Source organism: Apodemus sylvaticus, chromosome 16, assembly GCF_947179515.1.
Source record: "Apodemus sylvaticus chromosome 16, mApoSyl1.1, whole genome shotgun sequence".
Lineage (NCBI taxonomy): Eukaryota > Metazoa > Chordata > Mammalia > Rodentia > Muridae > Apodemus > Apodemus sylvaticus.
The window spans coordinates 9,484,064-9,499,375 of record NC_067487.1 but is presented as its reverse complement, the minus strand read 5'-3'; the positions used below and the strand labels follow the sequence as shown (position 1 = coordinate 9,499,375).

General features: G+C 42.4%; 1 protein-coding gene and 1 long non-coding RNA gene across 4 annotated transcripts in view; one reads left to right on the top strand and one right to left on the bottom strand.

Annotated features, from left to right (window-relative positions):
* LOC127666483 (zinc finger protein 728-like) overlaps positions 1 to 15,312 on the bottom strand; it is a 34,649-nt gene that overhangs the window by 10,778 nt on the left and 8,559 nt on the right. For 2 of the 3 annotated variants that reach the window (XR_007973665.1, XM_052159297.1), the window contains exon 1: positions 1,744 to 1,836. Coding sequence is in view for 2 of the 3 variants with exons in the window: in XM_052159297.1 (XP_052015257.1) it covers positions 1,744 to 1,749 (6 nt within the window). In the remaining variant the exon portion in view is untranslated. Of the gene's footprint in view, positions 1 to 1,743; positions 1,837 to 12,521; positions 13,780 to 14,856; positions 14,953 to 15,312 lie in introns of those variants that run through there. The other variant, XM_052159299.1, reaches the window with a different exon arrangement.
* On the top strand, positions 1,928 to 14,968 carry LOC127666499 (uncharacterized). The gene is made up of 3 exons (XR_007973670.1): positions 1,928 to 2,301; positions 7,474 to 7,621; positions 14,900 to 14,968. It is a non-coding gene; the product is annotated as an uncharacterized LOC127666499 (long non-coding RNA).

Here is a 15,312-nt window from a genome sequence, read left to right as displayed (position 1 = left end):
TCTAGATATGGTTGCAAACTCATTGAAAATCCCAGTAGACAGGACAAGGTGGTCTGAAGCCCAGGCTTCCTGAGAGCAGACCTGAAAGCCATAAGCCAGGCTCCAGCTCACTGACGCTTGGACTGAAGAGAGACAGTATAAGCAAGATCTCCTGAGACGGGGGAGGGGCTGTGGAGGAGAAATCCTGAAAACAACAAACAAACAAACAAAAAACCTTGTGTCTGATTGTGGACGAAGCACTCTTGGAAGGAGTCTGTGTGTGCAGAGGCTGATGGCCCTCGTGGAAGATCATTGAGGGGCACAGCCGGGGATTTTGCAGGTTCAGGGGTAGCTGTCTTACCTTGGGTTGGTTTTCCCTTCAGGACAGTCAGTCCTTGACTCACTGTGTAGTGGACCACACAGCTTGTCACAAAAGATAAAAACCTCTCAGAACCCCTGACTAGGCAGAACACGAGAGCTTCCGTCAGTCTAAAAGCTAAAACCTCATCAGATGGTGTCTGAGGTGAATAGATTATCTCCCATGTCTCACAGTACATGCCTCTATCAGACTCACACCAATGTACTTTAAACTTTCCTTGGTTAAAGACACTATTTGTTCTGTAAAACCACGAAACTGATTGCATGTTGGAGCAAGGAATTTGGATTAAACTAAAGCTCTGTTCTCAGCTCATGGCCACTCAAACAGCTCTAGACTAAACTATTCTTTTAACCCTTCAACAGGAGAACGGTGCATTTTGCATGAACAGGAACCTATGTGATAATCATAAGAAATGTACCCCAAATGTACCACAGCTTTCAAAATTTATCTTACAGTCTCTCAAACACCGTACAAAAACTTGGGGAATCCTTTCTAGAACTATTCAGGAAGCAACAGTGACCCAGAAAGTCACATTGAAGGTCAGAGTACATTTAGGAGAGTCTAGACACTGCTGATAATGTGAACAGACAGAAGTAAATCATGTGGTAAGAGAACCCGGTACAGAGGCTGGGCGATTAGCAGAGATATCTCCTGCTTCCCTTCCAGACATTCCAGCCCCTCCTAGCGATCTTTCAGTCATCACACCAGTCGCCTATCCAATCGGAAAAGCAGTCCAATTTTTGGAGGAAAAAATCCCCCACATACTCAAATAGGATTATTGGGGTATTGCTGTCTAGTGATTTTAATCTTAAGTGTAAAATTCATAATTATTTGGATTGTGCAAACACAGGTTCAAAACAATTCCAAGATTATTCTGTGGCTATATAGCTACGTACTGTGATGACTCAGGTCACGCGGTGTACATTAGGAATTTCTACTCAACCCGAGGCATCCATAGATCTAACAATTCATTCCAAAAGTAAAGAAACTAACGTCCCACACAAGAATCGCCCTTACAAGACTCTCTGTCCCTGGACACTGGGAACTTTGGGAAGTTCTGTAAGTCCTGAGACGCTGACTACAGTCACGTGAGCACGGGTCAGCTAGTCAGAGCAGGTTTCCAGCAAAGTTGGGTGAAACACCCTTCCAGCATCTCGGCACAGGCAGTCAGCAAACCCTGCTTGCCCTTGCAATCCTCTTGTTTCCAACATTCTCCCAGGTCAAACCTGCTCCTAGGGGTAGTGGCCCATCCTAGGTCAGCACAGCATCTCTGGTCAGCAGCTACCCCTGTCTCCCAACCAGCCCGAGAAAGCTCCCTCCGCGCTCGATCCGCCACCCTGCACAGTCCCTCAGATCAGCAGGACGGCGCTGTTCCCTGCACCAACCTCCATGTTAGAGATCCAAGGCCCGCGCTGGGCAAGTCACTTGCTTAACTTTGGGGAGAAGCGAGGTTTAAGAACGAATCCGGAAGTTTGATACCTACAGCCCCTTCTGGTGTCGTCATAGTTGCTGGGACTACATTTCCCATAAGTCAGTGCAAAGGACTTCCAGGAACACACCAAAGGAGTTTTGTGTACTGTCTGGATACCTGCCTGTGAGCCGGTGAAATTAGAAAGAATCAGTCTTCAGCACAAGGGCAGCCACAGGGCGTTCGGGCTCTTTTAAAGTGCTGTGGTCTCGGCACGCGATGTTAGCCTGTGAGTAGAGCCTTTCACAGTGCTGTTTATCACATTTGATAGTTATTTCTGATAAAATCTGATTTTAAAGTTCAAATCTGCTTATCGAATCATACTAACGCATGGAAAATTCATGCTTTCGTTGTCTGCTTTACTTAAAAATAAGGAAGCTAATGTAGGACTGAGCATTTCGTTTAGATGCTTTCTGAAACCAGGCTTAGTGACCCTGCCTGACACAGCATCTCAGGAGCTTCTGGGATCACACTGGTATGTCTACTGACTCTTGCTACATGGTGCACTATAGGATTTCCCTTATTCCCTTTGATGTACCTTAGCGAATTCCCTCTTTTCTTTGATCATGTCCTCGTTAATGTTTGACATTATTTAAACATTTGGTATCTGTCTTGAACTTCCCTCACTTCTCCTAAGCAGAAGAACACTGAGGTGATTCCTCCTTGAATACAAAGATATCAGAAATATGTCCTTAGGACTGTCAGGTGAGCTCACTGCTGTAAAGAAGCTATTGGAACCACAGAGTGTGGAGAACTCCCATCTCTTCTTAGGAGGAGTTATTCCTAGGCTGTTCATGCTTGAGACAAAGGTACCAACTCTTTGCTCCCATGATGCATACTGATTGACAAGGAAGCTGTTTCAGAGCAAAGACTGTGTGAAGTTCCTATTCAATTTTTCTATTCCATACAGTATGTTGACCCAGTGATACAACTCCATTTAGAGAAACTAGAGTCAACAAGCAGTGCTTTCACCTGGACCCTTGATTGGCAAGTCTGTTTAAAACAAGGTCACGACTGGGCTGTACTCCTGAATACTACAGTGAGCAATGACATTGTCAATGAAGATAAGGGCTTAGCATTTCTGAGCATGGCTAGGCTTCCAACATGTGGGTGTAAGTGTGTACATGTATGTTTGTGTCTGTTACATGGAAACCTACCTGAGAGGGCGCTAACTCATCTGATCCTTGAGGATGTGGCATTCATTCTCAACGGTCCTGCAGCCTCCATTTCCTCCTAGTGGGATTGTTTAATTCAAGAGGAGGAGCAGGAGGAGCTACCATGGTGTAGGTACAAACTGAACATGCAGACTCTAGAGGAAGCCTCATTCAGCATGATAGGCATACTTAGGGAAAGTTTACCATAGTCTGATTCTTAGGCTTTTTTTTTTTGTTTAGTCCATGCTGGCAGTTTCAACTTTATCAGGTATACTATCATTTTATAATAGCTTGATCATTCAAGTTTCTCCCATACAAACATTCTGTATTGACTATGATGCTTGGCCAAACTCCTTTAAAATCTATGCTTACAGTAAGCTAAAGAGATTTTTCAGTAGTGTACTGGCTGTTTTTGTGTGTCAACTTGACTCAGGCTGGAGTTATCACAGAGAAAGGAGCTTCAGTTGGGGAAGTGCCTCCATGAGATCCAGCTGTGGGGCATTTTCCCAATTAGTGACCAAGTGGGGAGGGCCCCTTGTGGGTGGTTCCACCTTTGGGCTGGTGTTCTTAGGTTCTATAAGACAGCAGGCTGAGCAAGCCAGGGGAAGCAATCCAGTAAGAAACATCTCTCCATGTCCTCTGCATCAGCTCCTGCTTCCTGACCTGCTTGAGTTCCAGTCCTGACTTCCTTTGGTGATAAACAGCAATTTGGAAGTATAAGCTCAATAAACCCTTTCCTCCTCAAGTTGCTTCTTGGTCATGATGTTTGTGCAGGAATAGAAAACCTGACTAAGACAAGTAGTTAAGATTAACATTCTTATAGAGCCTGAGTTTGTTTTCTTATAATACTGTTCTTGCCAAGGTGACTATGGAACAAGAGAATATTTCCACACATACATGGACAAAAGAATGTTTGCCAAAAGAAAGAGCATGTGTAATGTCCATTTGCCAGAGATCATTAGGCCTGAGTCCTCTGGGATGTACTCCCTTAGGCAGAGAATGATGGGTTTCTGGCCAAATGACTCCTGCCGGACAGTCTGTCTAGTTAAACTAGATTGATAGCATAAAGCACAAGATGATGAATTCTATAACTAGCTTCTGCTTGTTCCAAGTTGCTGCAGGACATAAGGTCATGTAGCAAGATCGGCCAGCCAACTGCCTCCTGTCAAGGGCTCAGGCAGATCAGTGTGTTCCCGCAGATTACTTACAAAACACAGGGAAATTCTGCTATGTAATGAAAGCTGTAACTTAAATAAAAGTGAACATATGGTAGTTTTGTTTAGAGCCAGAGTAGCGATTTTCAATAGCTGGGAAAAGTTTAACTACATATCCCGAATCAGAGTAGAGATTAAAAGGACAGTCTTGTAATTTAGTAAAGACAAGAATCACAGCGACGCGTTGTGTCCCCTGTGTAGAAGTGTCAGAGGTTTCTTGAGTAAACGTTTCACCATTAATGACAGTTATAGCCTTTTGCAGATCCATCAGTGAAAACTAAAGTCGCACTGGACAATGGCTCAACGGAATACTGAAAGGGAAGATAATCCATAGAATTTTAAAACTGTAACAAAGGATGACTGGGCAAATGGCGTAAACTCTGGCCTGTAAAGTTAATCCGCACAATCTGTCAATCTTCTGAAGGTAAACTAACTTCAGTCAGTTGTCCATTATTAGTATAAGGCACTATAATGTTGGAAACATTCATACCCGTCATTTCCTTACTGCACTTGCGCCCTTTGGAAATCACGTGAGTCAGCAGGGTAATATAGGAAGCATCAGTTTTTCTAGGTGGGACAGGCAAGATGGATCCACTCCCAGGGACCATTTTGCCATAACCCTCCTGCAGGTGCATAAACAGCAGGCAGTCCTATAAAGCCTCATGGATCATCAAGTTTTATCTTCTGTAATCGTTGTTTATTAATAGCCTGTTCTATAATTATTAATGTATCTTTGCTTTCACAGTTCGGAAGCACCATTAAGGATGCCAAATAAAGGCTTAAGCGCCTCAGCGGTTAATTTAAGAAAGGACAAATCCAGTTAATGTCCCCCAAAGTTCTTTGAAAGTCATTTAATGTGGTCACTTTGCTTTTATCAAGCTTTAAAGGTTGATGGGCCACAGTATCTGAAAATTTAACTCTCCCCAAAAGTTTTGCAACTTTATGACTGAGAAAGTGGAATCCACCATGAAAAAATATGGGGACCACATATAGAATTTATATAGGGACCACATATAGAATCTGCTTTGGAAACGTGATGTAATTATAATTTCAGTTTGAACATAAATATCACATGCTTTGCTCTGTACATTAGATGTCTAGATGAATCTGTGTATTTTAAGGAGCCCATATATTTTTCTGAGTCTTAAAGCACCAGTACGTAGAGTGTGTTCAGTAAAGTGCGGGGACTTTCACCCTGATCCATCTGACTTATTTTTACATAGATTCTGGAAAGAAGAGAACAATGGAATACAGACTTAGAGAGAATTAACAGGGCCACCAAACACCTTTCACGTCAAAGTATGTCAATGATACATTACTGCGTTAGATAATGACTGTGGAGGACACTATGACAGACATCTGTATAACATATAGTGACAATGCGATGAAAATCTGAGTTCCTTGGGTTTATTCCTTGCATATGTGTTTGACTCCTGTTCAGTCCTTTCTAATTTCTTCTGACATATCATGTGGATTTGGGATAAAGAAATATCATCACCCACTACAACTCCCCTTCAGGGTTTTTCAGAGATGATATGTCTAACACAGCATGGTACATATGTGAGTTGTAGAAGCTAGTAACTCCTTCCCTCATAGTAACAATAGAATACAATGAAAGATGCCTAGAGGGACAGAGAGAACCACACACCCAGGGACCTGGATTTAAACCTGTGCGAGTTGTAGAAGCTAGTAACTCCTTCCCTCACACTTACAATAGAGGGACAGAGAGAACTACACACCCAGGGACCTGGATTTAAACTTGTGAAGAGGAAGGGATCTCACACTGGAAATGTCCCAGAAGGACCGGTGAGACTAGTCAGACATTATTTTTTCTTTTTATTAATACAGGAAAATGTCAGCAGTTTATATATCTGTGGGGGTATTTTAAATAATTGTATGGGTAAGCTTTAGACCGTCTAAGTTTGTTATGCTCATCTCAAACAGTATCTTCTCGCGTTCTACGATCTACCCCACACAATCCTTACACACACCCAGCATTCAGGGCAACAGGGCTGCCAGCTTCTCCCTATCTCACTGTCGGGGAAGTCCCAGAGCCTTGGCTTTCTGACATCACTAGTCCATGGTAAAAATGATTCTACCTCCTTCTTCTGTAAGTTTCAGTTCTGTATCTTTAGTTTAAAAATAGCTCAACAGCTGGGTGGTGGTGGCGCACACCTTTAGTCCCAGCACTTGGGAGGCAGAGGCAGGTGAATTTCTGAGTTCCAGGACAGTCAAGGCTACACAGATCTACACTGTCTGGGGGGTGGGGGTGGGGACTTAACACTGGAACTCACTCTGTAGACCAGGCTGGCCTCGAACTCAGAAATCTGTCTGCCTCTGCCTCTGCCTCCCAAGTGCTGGGATTAAAAGCATGCGCCACCACTGCCAGGATAGCTCAACACTTGAGTGTGTGCTGAGAGCAGGCTGACACTCCCGGTGTCCCGGTGCATGCCTTCAACCCCAAGACTAGGCAGGCACAGGCAGGGGGATCTTTGTGAGTTCCAGATTAGCCTGGTCTACAAAGAGATTTCCACAAGAGCCAAGAGAAATTCTATCTTGAAAAAAACAAAAACAAAGGGAAAAACAAAACGACACACTGACATAACCGTTGTGCGCCAAGCACACATTCTGTCCTTTTTACAATTCCTCAACCCTAAATTAGGTGTGAAGGCCATTTTAAAGGTTTCAGAAAACCCAGCCCTCAAGGTGAAACAGGGTTCAGATTCCCACAAGGACCTCTGTGGTGCGTGTGTGCTCTCATCCCGGTCAAAACCTTTCTACGGCACTCATTCTGGCTCATGAAGCGCCTGTATTCTAGAATTTCCCACTGCTCCCTGCTGTGCCTTCGATTTACCCTCTCTTAGTTCTTTCACTGACACAGAAAATGAACACAATAGGACCTCCAGGACCATTGCAATAAGCCGTCCACAGAGTACAGGAGGGACTAGAAACCCTGTTTCCCCTCTAAAGATACCGAGGAATCTGCGTCCACGTGAGACTGGAGCAGCTAGTGAAGCTTGCTTCCTGGCAAAGCTGTCCCATGAACTCCTGAGCCCCCTCAGAGACAGGAGTCAGCTGACCATCATTAGCTTGAAGTCCTGGCGGGTGCACTGCTGTCTCCTCCCGGGCTAGCAGGTGGGTCCGGGGTACCAGAAGTACAGGGCGAGCCCGGAAACCATCACCTAGGGCGCAATCCCGATTGCCCTGACCTGCAACCTCCGGTGTCCCATTCAGTTCAGCACAGCAAGTCCAAGCAGCTTCTTCTGTTCTCCTACCCAGGACTCTTGCAAAACTTTGGGGAAGATCTTCGCGCCTTGAGCAAAAGCCTGGTAAGCCTGGTGGGGATTTCCGGTTTGGCTCCCTGTGATGTCACAGTATCCAGACTACATTTCCCCGAAGTCTGTGCGAAGGAATTCCTGGAACCCAGGTAGGGTGATTTCTCTGGTTCAAGGTAGGGAGTAGAAGAGGCAGGGTCTGCCGGGGCGCTGGTGGCACACGCCTGTAATCCCAGCACTCTGGGAGGCAGAGGCAGCCGGATTTCTGAGTTCGAGGACAGCCTGGTCTACAGAGTAAGTTCCAGGACAGCCAGGGCTACACAGAGAAACCCTGCCTCGGGGGGGGGGGGGGGGGGGAAAAGAGGCATAGTCTGCAGCACGGTGTTATCAGGCTTGTTTTCACTCCTGGATTCACAACAGGAGATAGTGTGAATGTGATAGGGTCTGTGATAGAAATATCATGAGTACAAGTCATTTCTGGTCCATATGTTGTAATTTTAATCTTACTTTTAAAAAATTACGCTGACGCAGTTGTTTTAAATAAGGAAGCTATACGCTAATGTGGGAACGAAAATCATCTTAAGATGATTCGTTAATTTCTTTTAACTCCCATGGCTCTTGGTGCCTCGTTGGTTCTCACGCTCACTGAGAATGTCCTGTTTGAGATGGCACCAAATCTCTCACAGACTTTAGAAGTAAGTCCAGCTTCATATCTAGTGGCCTTTCAACTTTGGCACACGCGACGCTGCTTTGAACCTCGTTATTCATCATGGTGTTCTCCCAACCACAGCTCCTATTTTGAAAATACTGCCAGTATGTATTTGTTTTTCTCACTTACTTGTACTCAGGAGGTCACAAGGATTCCTTGGGTTTACTAAGTGCGCAGCTTCCTTAAAGGAACCCAGAGCAGGGTGAGCAGACTGGACCAGTGCTGCTTTCTTGTGCTCACATCCTGAGGTAAGGGAGGCAGAACATGTCCACCTGTGGTGGCTGCAGGCGCCTCCTGAGCAGGAGCTGTAGCGCTGGCAGGAGCCGGGCGTCCAGTGTGTACGTCTTTACCTCACTGAGACCTCAGCCCTCAGGAGAGCTAACCAGCCATGGAGTCCAGGGCCAAACTCACTGGGACCGGGGCATGTGGGGCCATGATTTCTGTGCCGGGGGGCTCCTTACCTGTTTGGTTCTCAAGTTGGAGAAGCTTTCCTGGCTCCTAACGCCTGTCATCTCTGCTAGAACGCAAAGCCGGCTTCTTCTGAGACAGGATACTCCCTCGTCAGGTGTCAGGCCTGTGATCGACCTTTGTTTCTGCCCCAGCATGCCAGGATTTGGGAGATGACCTATCCCCCACAGACACTGAATCTACTGGCTATGATTGAAACTACTTCCCTGCATTCTCAATTGTTAATACCTCGGTTGGCAGCTTCTGGCCCTGGCAGGATAAGGTATTGTCATTACCATCTTAAGACCTGCTTTTTACATGTAAATATTTGTCACTTCCTGCCCCAAAGGAGAATTCTCTAAGATTACCATGTTAATAAGCTAGTTGCTAGGGGAGATCACAGAAGGTCGACTTGCCTTTACTCTGTCCAGAAGTTAACACTAACTTATGGACAGGACGTCCAGCTGCTAATTGCTTCAGAATGAGCAAACTGTGGAACATCTCCCGAAATGCTAGGAGACTGTTTGTATAAGAAAGGAATGTGGCTTTTGATAAATGAAGAGCTGGCCACTGGAGCTGGGGCAGGGGGATGGAAGCAGGAAGGAGCCGTGCAGGGAGGCCAGGTAGAGCCTTTGATAGCTGAGGGACTGCTCCATACAACAGCCTTATACTGTATGGAAGTGTCCTCTCTGTGTCTATATTATTGAACCTCACGTGGGATGCCCAGAAGCCTACACAACACACACACACACACACTCACACACACATATACACTCTCTCTCACACACACACACACACACTCACACACACACACTCACACACACACACTCACACACACACTCACACACACACTCTCTCTCTCTCTCTCACACACACACACACACACACACACACACACACACACACACACGAAGCACATGAAGGACTCAATATCACTACAGGATACTGACACCTAACAATAATTTGGAATCCGTAACATAGTAGCCTAAATGATTCTAAATGTTCTTACCATGAAAATCATAATTGGTTGAGAGGAGCTAGATTTGCCACTTATTATTACATAATTGACAAATATATTGAGACCATATCCTACAGCACATATGTTGGAGGTTGGGCCTGAGAGAGCAGGGGAAGGTTTAGGAGTGCCCAGCCTTTGAGGGAGTCAAAGCATTTTAAAATTAAGGTAATGTGTCTTTCATTCTCAGATCCACCTGAAACCCAAAGCAGTGTCACAAAAACTCACCACTACACATACACAATAGTTACTCGTGGTCGATTAGGAGTCAGCACTCAAAATGAAGAATCCTGTGAATGCCTGACTACAACTACCCAAAGATGAACGAAACAGAATGTACGTGTCAGAAATTTTAATTTTTGACGAGAGGAAGTTGAGAGGGGAGAGGAATTGAGAGTCATGACATTGGTTCTGAAGGGCAGTGGCTGTGTTACACAGGTAGCTGGAGATTAATAAAAATATTAAGATAAGTACAAAATAAAGTCTCTTCGTAAGCTCGGTGTTTTCTTTGGAAGGGCAGCACAGTTGCCGTTCCACCATGTGCAGAGCTTACACTATTTCTTCATCACATACATTTTCAAATAAGCAAGCATCTCATTCTGAGTTTCCTACTTGCCATGAAAGATGATTTTGTCTCTGTTGTTTCTAAAGATAATAACTTATATGACGCTTCTCAAGTGTTCACCTCTATGTAGTAGCTCATAAACATCAAATATTATGATGTATGTTACCAAATGAAAAGGCAGAATAATTTTTTTAAACAGGATGAAATAATAAATGAATGTATGTCTTGCAATATTCACTATGGTACTATAATTTGAAAGCAATTTCAGAAAACCATTAAATAATATTAAATGCTATCAAAGCACATATATGGTAAAATACAAGTTCATGTGCTTTTATAAAGAATGTATTATGTGATGCATGAATACAGTAGTACTAGAATTAGCATCAAAATTGAAAAGCAATCATTTACCAAAGCTCTATGAAGATCAAAAGATCAGATGTGTGTGTGTGCGCGTTTCAGGATGTATAGTTGACCATTTGATAATGAGAACTCAATTATTTCAACAATATTTTCTACTTCAGCAGTTCTCACGTTTCTTCTGAAAATATGTTCAAGAGTTCTCTCAGAGCTAAAGTTCATCATGCTATAATTGTATATTTCAGCCAATGTGAATGACTACCAGAAATGTGTTCACTGTAGGGCTGAAGAGGTTCTATATATAATAAATTTTTGTCAGAATTTGACATAAAGTACAAGAGTCAAAAGGGGCATAACTTTATTTCTATAAAACACAAGAAATAGAAGTAATTATGATAAGTGGATAAATAATGATATAACATAAAGGGTAACATGCTACAAATTACCTGAAGCACATAACATTGGGAACAGACTAAATATCCCACAAATCCCCAGGAATAAGTAATTAAAATATTTGGGTTTTTTGTTTTGTTTTGGTTTGGTTTGGTTTTTTGAGACAGGGTTTCTCTGTATAGCCCTGGCTGTCCTGGAACTCACTCTGTAGACCAGGTTGGCCTCGCACTCAGAAATCTGCCTGCCTCTGCCTCCCAAGTGCTGGGATTAAAGGCGTGCGCCACCACCGCCCAGCAAGTAATTAAAATATAATCTAGGTCCTGTATGTTCTGATTTGTTTCTTTGCTTTGATAAACCCCATGACCCAAAAACTACTTGGGGAAGAAAGGGTGTATTTCATCTTCCATGTTACAGTCCATCATTGAAGGAGTCCAAGGCAGGTCCTCAAGGCAGAAACCTGAACACAGAGAATGGAGGAATGCTACTTGCTGGCTCATTCCTAGTCTCATTTTCAGGGAATTTCTTACACAGCCCAGGTCCACAGCCTGGGGATGGTATTCTCCACAGTGGACTAGACCCTTCTACATCAATTGCACTCAAGAGAATGTAACAGTCACACTCACAGGCCAGTCTGATAGACACGGTTCTTCAGCTGAGGTTCCTTCTTCCTAGATGTCTCAGGGGGACAAGCCAATATTAGCCTTCATACTTCACTAAGGTAGTTTTTCTATCTTTGTTAAAAAATATATATATAAAACTCAGTACGGAAAAAAAACTTTGTAAAAAAAAGAATGCAATGCTAATCACAACACCGACAATACATTAAGAATAGCTTCTTTTTATTTATGAAAGTTACTGAACTTCATATTCCAATAATGTATCTATGGTCTTTGGGAGTAGGGGGGAAACAGACTCAGAAATCTTAGGACTCGGACTTGTTCTTCTAATAAAATCACTAGTTGTTGTGATCTTTTCACCTTTCAAAATTGAGCCTATAATTTGGATTTATAACATATTGATGTCCTCACAGACTTATCTGCATGATTCTAAAGTGTGTAATGAGGTTTTATATTACACCAAACATTCCCCTGCCGATTATAAGCAGTATTTGTTGCTTTGCTAAACTCTATACAACTCCCGGGATTTTTCTCTTATGATAATTCCTGAACATCCCTTAAGATCTATGTGATGGTTAAAGACTTGCAACCAGGTGTACACAGTGCTTTTTACTGTGAGACTTTGGCTGTCTCAGTTTTATATGACAGTGTTCTTTCCCAAGTCATTGTGCATTTCCCCCATTACTTGCATTTGTAGGGTTTCTGTAAAATGAAAACTTTTATCTTATATAAGTATAGATTGCTCACCACGGCCATCTTCTTCATATTACAAGATCTCTCCAACATGTAACAGAGGATGGTGAATAAGGGTTGAGAATTATTAAAGGTTTTTCCTTACCCTTTCATTTCTAAGGTTCCTCTCTTGTATGAATTCTTCAGTGTTGAATTATCAGTCACTAGTTATGGAAGGCTTTGTGACAGCAGTTTCTAATCTGGGTTTTCTCTAGTGTGAATTCTATAGTGTCGAGTAAAGCCCGAACAGTTTTTAAAGGCTTTGCCACATTGTTCACATTTGTAGGGCTTCTCACCAGAATGGAGTCTCCAGTGATGTTTAAGATTTGAAGAAGAGTTAAAGGCCTTGCCACATTCTTCACATTTGTACGGTTTCTCTCCGGTGTGAATCCTTTCATGTTGAGCAAGGCTTGAAGTATAATTAAAGGCTTTGCCACAGTCTTTACATTTGTAGGGTTTCTCCCCAGTATGGATTCTTTGGTGTTGAATTAGATTATAACAGTTATTAAAGGCTTTCTCACATTCATTGCACTTGTAGGGTTTTTCCCCACTATGTATTCGCTGGTGTTTCATAAACGTTGAACAAATGCTAAAGGCCTTCCCACACTCGTTACATTTATACGGTTTCTCCCCATTATGAATTCTCTGGTGGTAAATAAGGTTTACAGAACAGTAAAAGGCCTTACCACAGTCCTTGCATTTGTAGGGTTTCATGCCAGTATGGATTCGACGATGCTTATACAGATAGGAAGAACAGCTAAAGGCCTGGCCACAGTCATCACATTTGTAGAGTTTCTCTCCCCTATGAATTTGTTGGTGCTGGTGGAGGCTAGAGGAACAGTTAAAAGCCTTGCCACATTCAGTACATTTGTAGGGTTTCTCTCCAGTGTGGGTCCGCTGGTGTTTAGAGAGAATGCAGCGAACATTAAAGGCCATGCCGCATTCTTCACATTTGTAAGGTTTCTCCCCAGTGTGGATCCTCTGGTGTTTAGAGAGTGTGGAGTGGACATTAAAAGTCTTTCCGCATTCATTACATTTGTAAGGTTTCTCTCCAGTGTGAATTCTCTGGTGTTTAGAGAGTGTTGTGCGAACACTAAAGGCCTTGCCACAGTCTTCACATCTGTAGGGTTTCTCTCCAGTGTGAACTCTTCGGTGAACAATAAGCCCTGAACAATTAGTAAAAGGTTTACCACAGTCTTCACATCTGTAGCGTTTCTCTCCAGTATGGATTCTTTGATGCTTACCCAGATATGAAGAACAGTTAAAAGCTTTGCCGCACACTTCACATTTGTAGGGTTTCTCTCCAGTATGGATTCTTTGGTGCTGTTTAAGACTGGAAGAATAGTTGAAAGATTTGCCACATTCTTCACATTTGTAGGGTCTCTCTCCAGTATGAATTCTTTGATGCTGAATAAGGACTGAGTTCCTATCAAAGGCTTTCCCACACTCTTTACATTTATGGGGTTTTGATCCTGTTAAAAAGTATTGAAGTATCAATAAAAGTATACCATTATACCTTATATTTATACTGCTCATTCTTAATATGAATACAGTGTTATGTTTTACCAAAAATAATATAATCACCTTAAAAATCAAATAATAAAAACTGTTTTAGTTAATCTAGAAGCAGCAGAAGAGTTTGCTAAGGAAACTGTCAGTGTCTGTCAGTAAATACAAACGTTATGCAATTTCTAGGAGCACTCATTTAGGCTGCAACAACTATTAACTACTGAAGAGAGAAAATACATATGGTTAGAAATCAGGAATAAGCCAGGTGGTGGTGGCGCATGCCTGTAATCCCAGCCCTCTGGGAGGCAGAGGCAGGCAAATTTCTGAGTTTGAGACCAGCCTGGTCTACACAGTGAGTTCCAGGATAGCTATATAGAGAAACCCTGTCTCGAAAAAAACCAAATCCAAAAACCAAAAAAAAAAAAAAAAAAAAAAAAAAAAACCAAAAAACCAAAAAAATAAAAAAAAAACAAAAAACAAAAAACAAAAAACAAAGTAGAAATCAGGAATAATATTTGTATAAGCCAATGATAACAACACTTGCAATAGACCTAAGGTATAGGTATCTTAATGTGTTACACTGTACATAAAGAATACAATTAATACTGTCATCTAGAAAAGTATATTGGGTAGAACTAAGCATATTATCTTATGATATAAAGAAGTCTTGACTTAAAAACTGAAACATAGAAAATAGAGTTTCATTTGTTTTTTTTTTTTGTTTGTTTTTTGTTTTTTTCAGGTCAGCTTTGATCTTCCACAGGGACAATGTACACATGAATGTGTATGAATGTGTATGTATACGTGCAACCATACACAGGCAAACATACACATGCAAATATGTGTACAGGCAAGACACGACACACACAGATACAAGAAAACAAGTTAAAGGACTTTGTCAGCCACTATAAACACATACAAAGCTTCTTGGAGGAAAAGCCATTTGATAGCCAGAGATTTCCACTAAAACGTAACTTCTCAATGCGTATTTTCCAAATCGACTTGTCACTTGTGAGCCCCGCTCACTCGTTCCTACACACCTAGATGGACGGCCGCTGATCCTTTTCTCCTCACGCTCCACAGATCTGAACTCTGCTCCAGAAATGTGACCAGGTACGGCTTCGAGAAAGCAAGACCTGTTTGGAAAAGGAAGATGCTTGTCTTTTTTTTTTTTCCCATTAAATTAACATTTGAACTCAGTTCTGCTCATAGAAGGAAACTGTAGAGATGATAGAAGACTGTGGGAAATTTTATGTTTAAATATTTCTGGAAATATTTAGGATGCTTAGGAGTAACTTACAACCTGCAGATCCTGAGCCTCATTACCAGGAAAAATATTAAAGCTAAAAGGTGAGACACTTTGTTTAGCACGTGTGTCCCGTGCCTCATGCCACCCAGCTTCTAACACTGTCACTGTGGATGAATACTTTGCAAATCAATCTGTTAAAAACACAAAAAGAAAAGAAAGAGTTTCTTGGCTATATGAACAAGAGTTT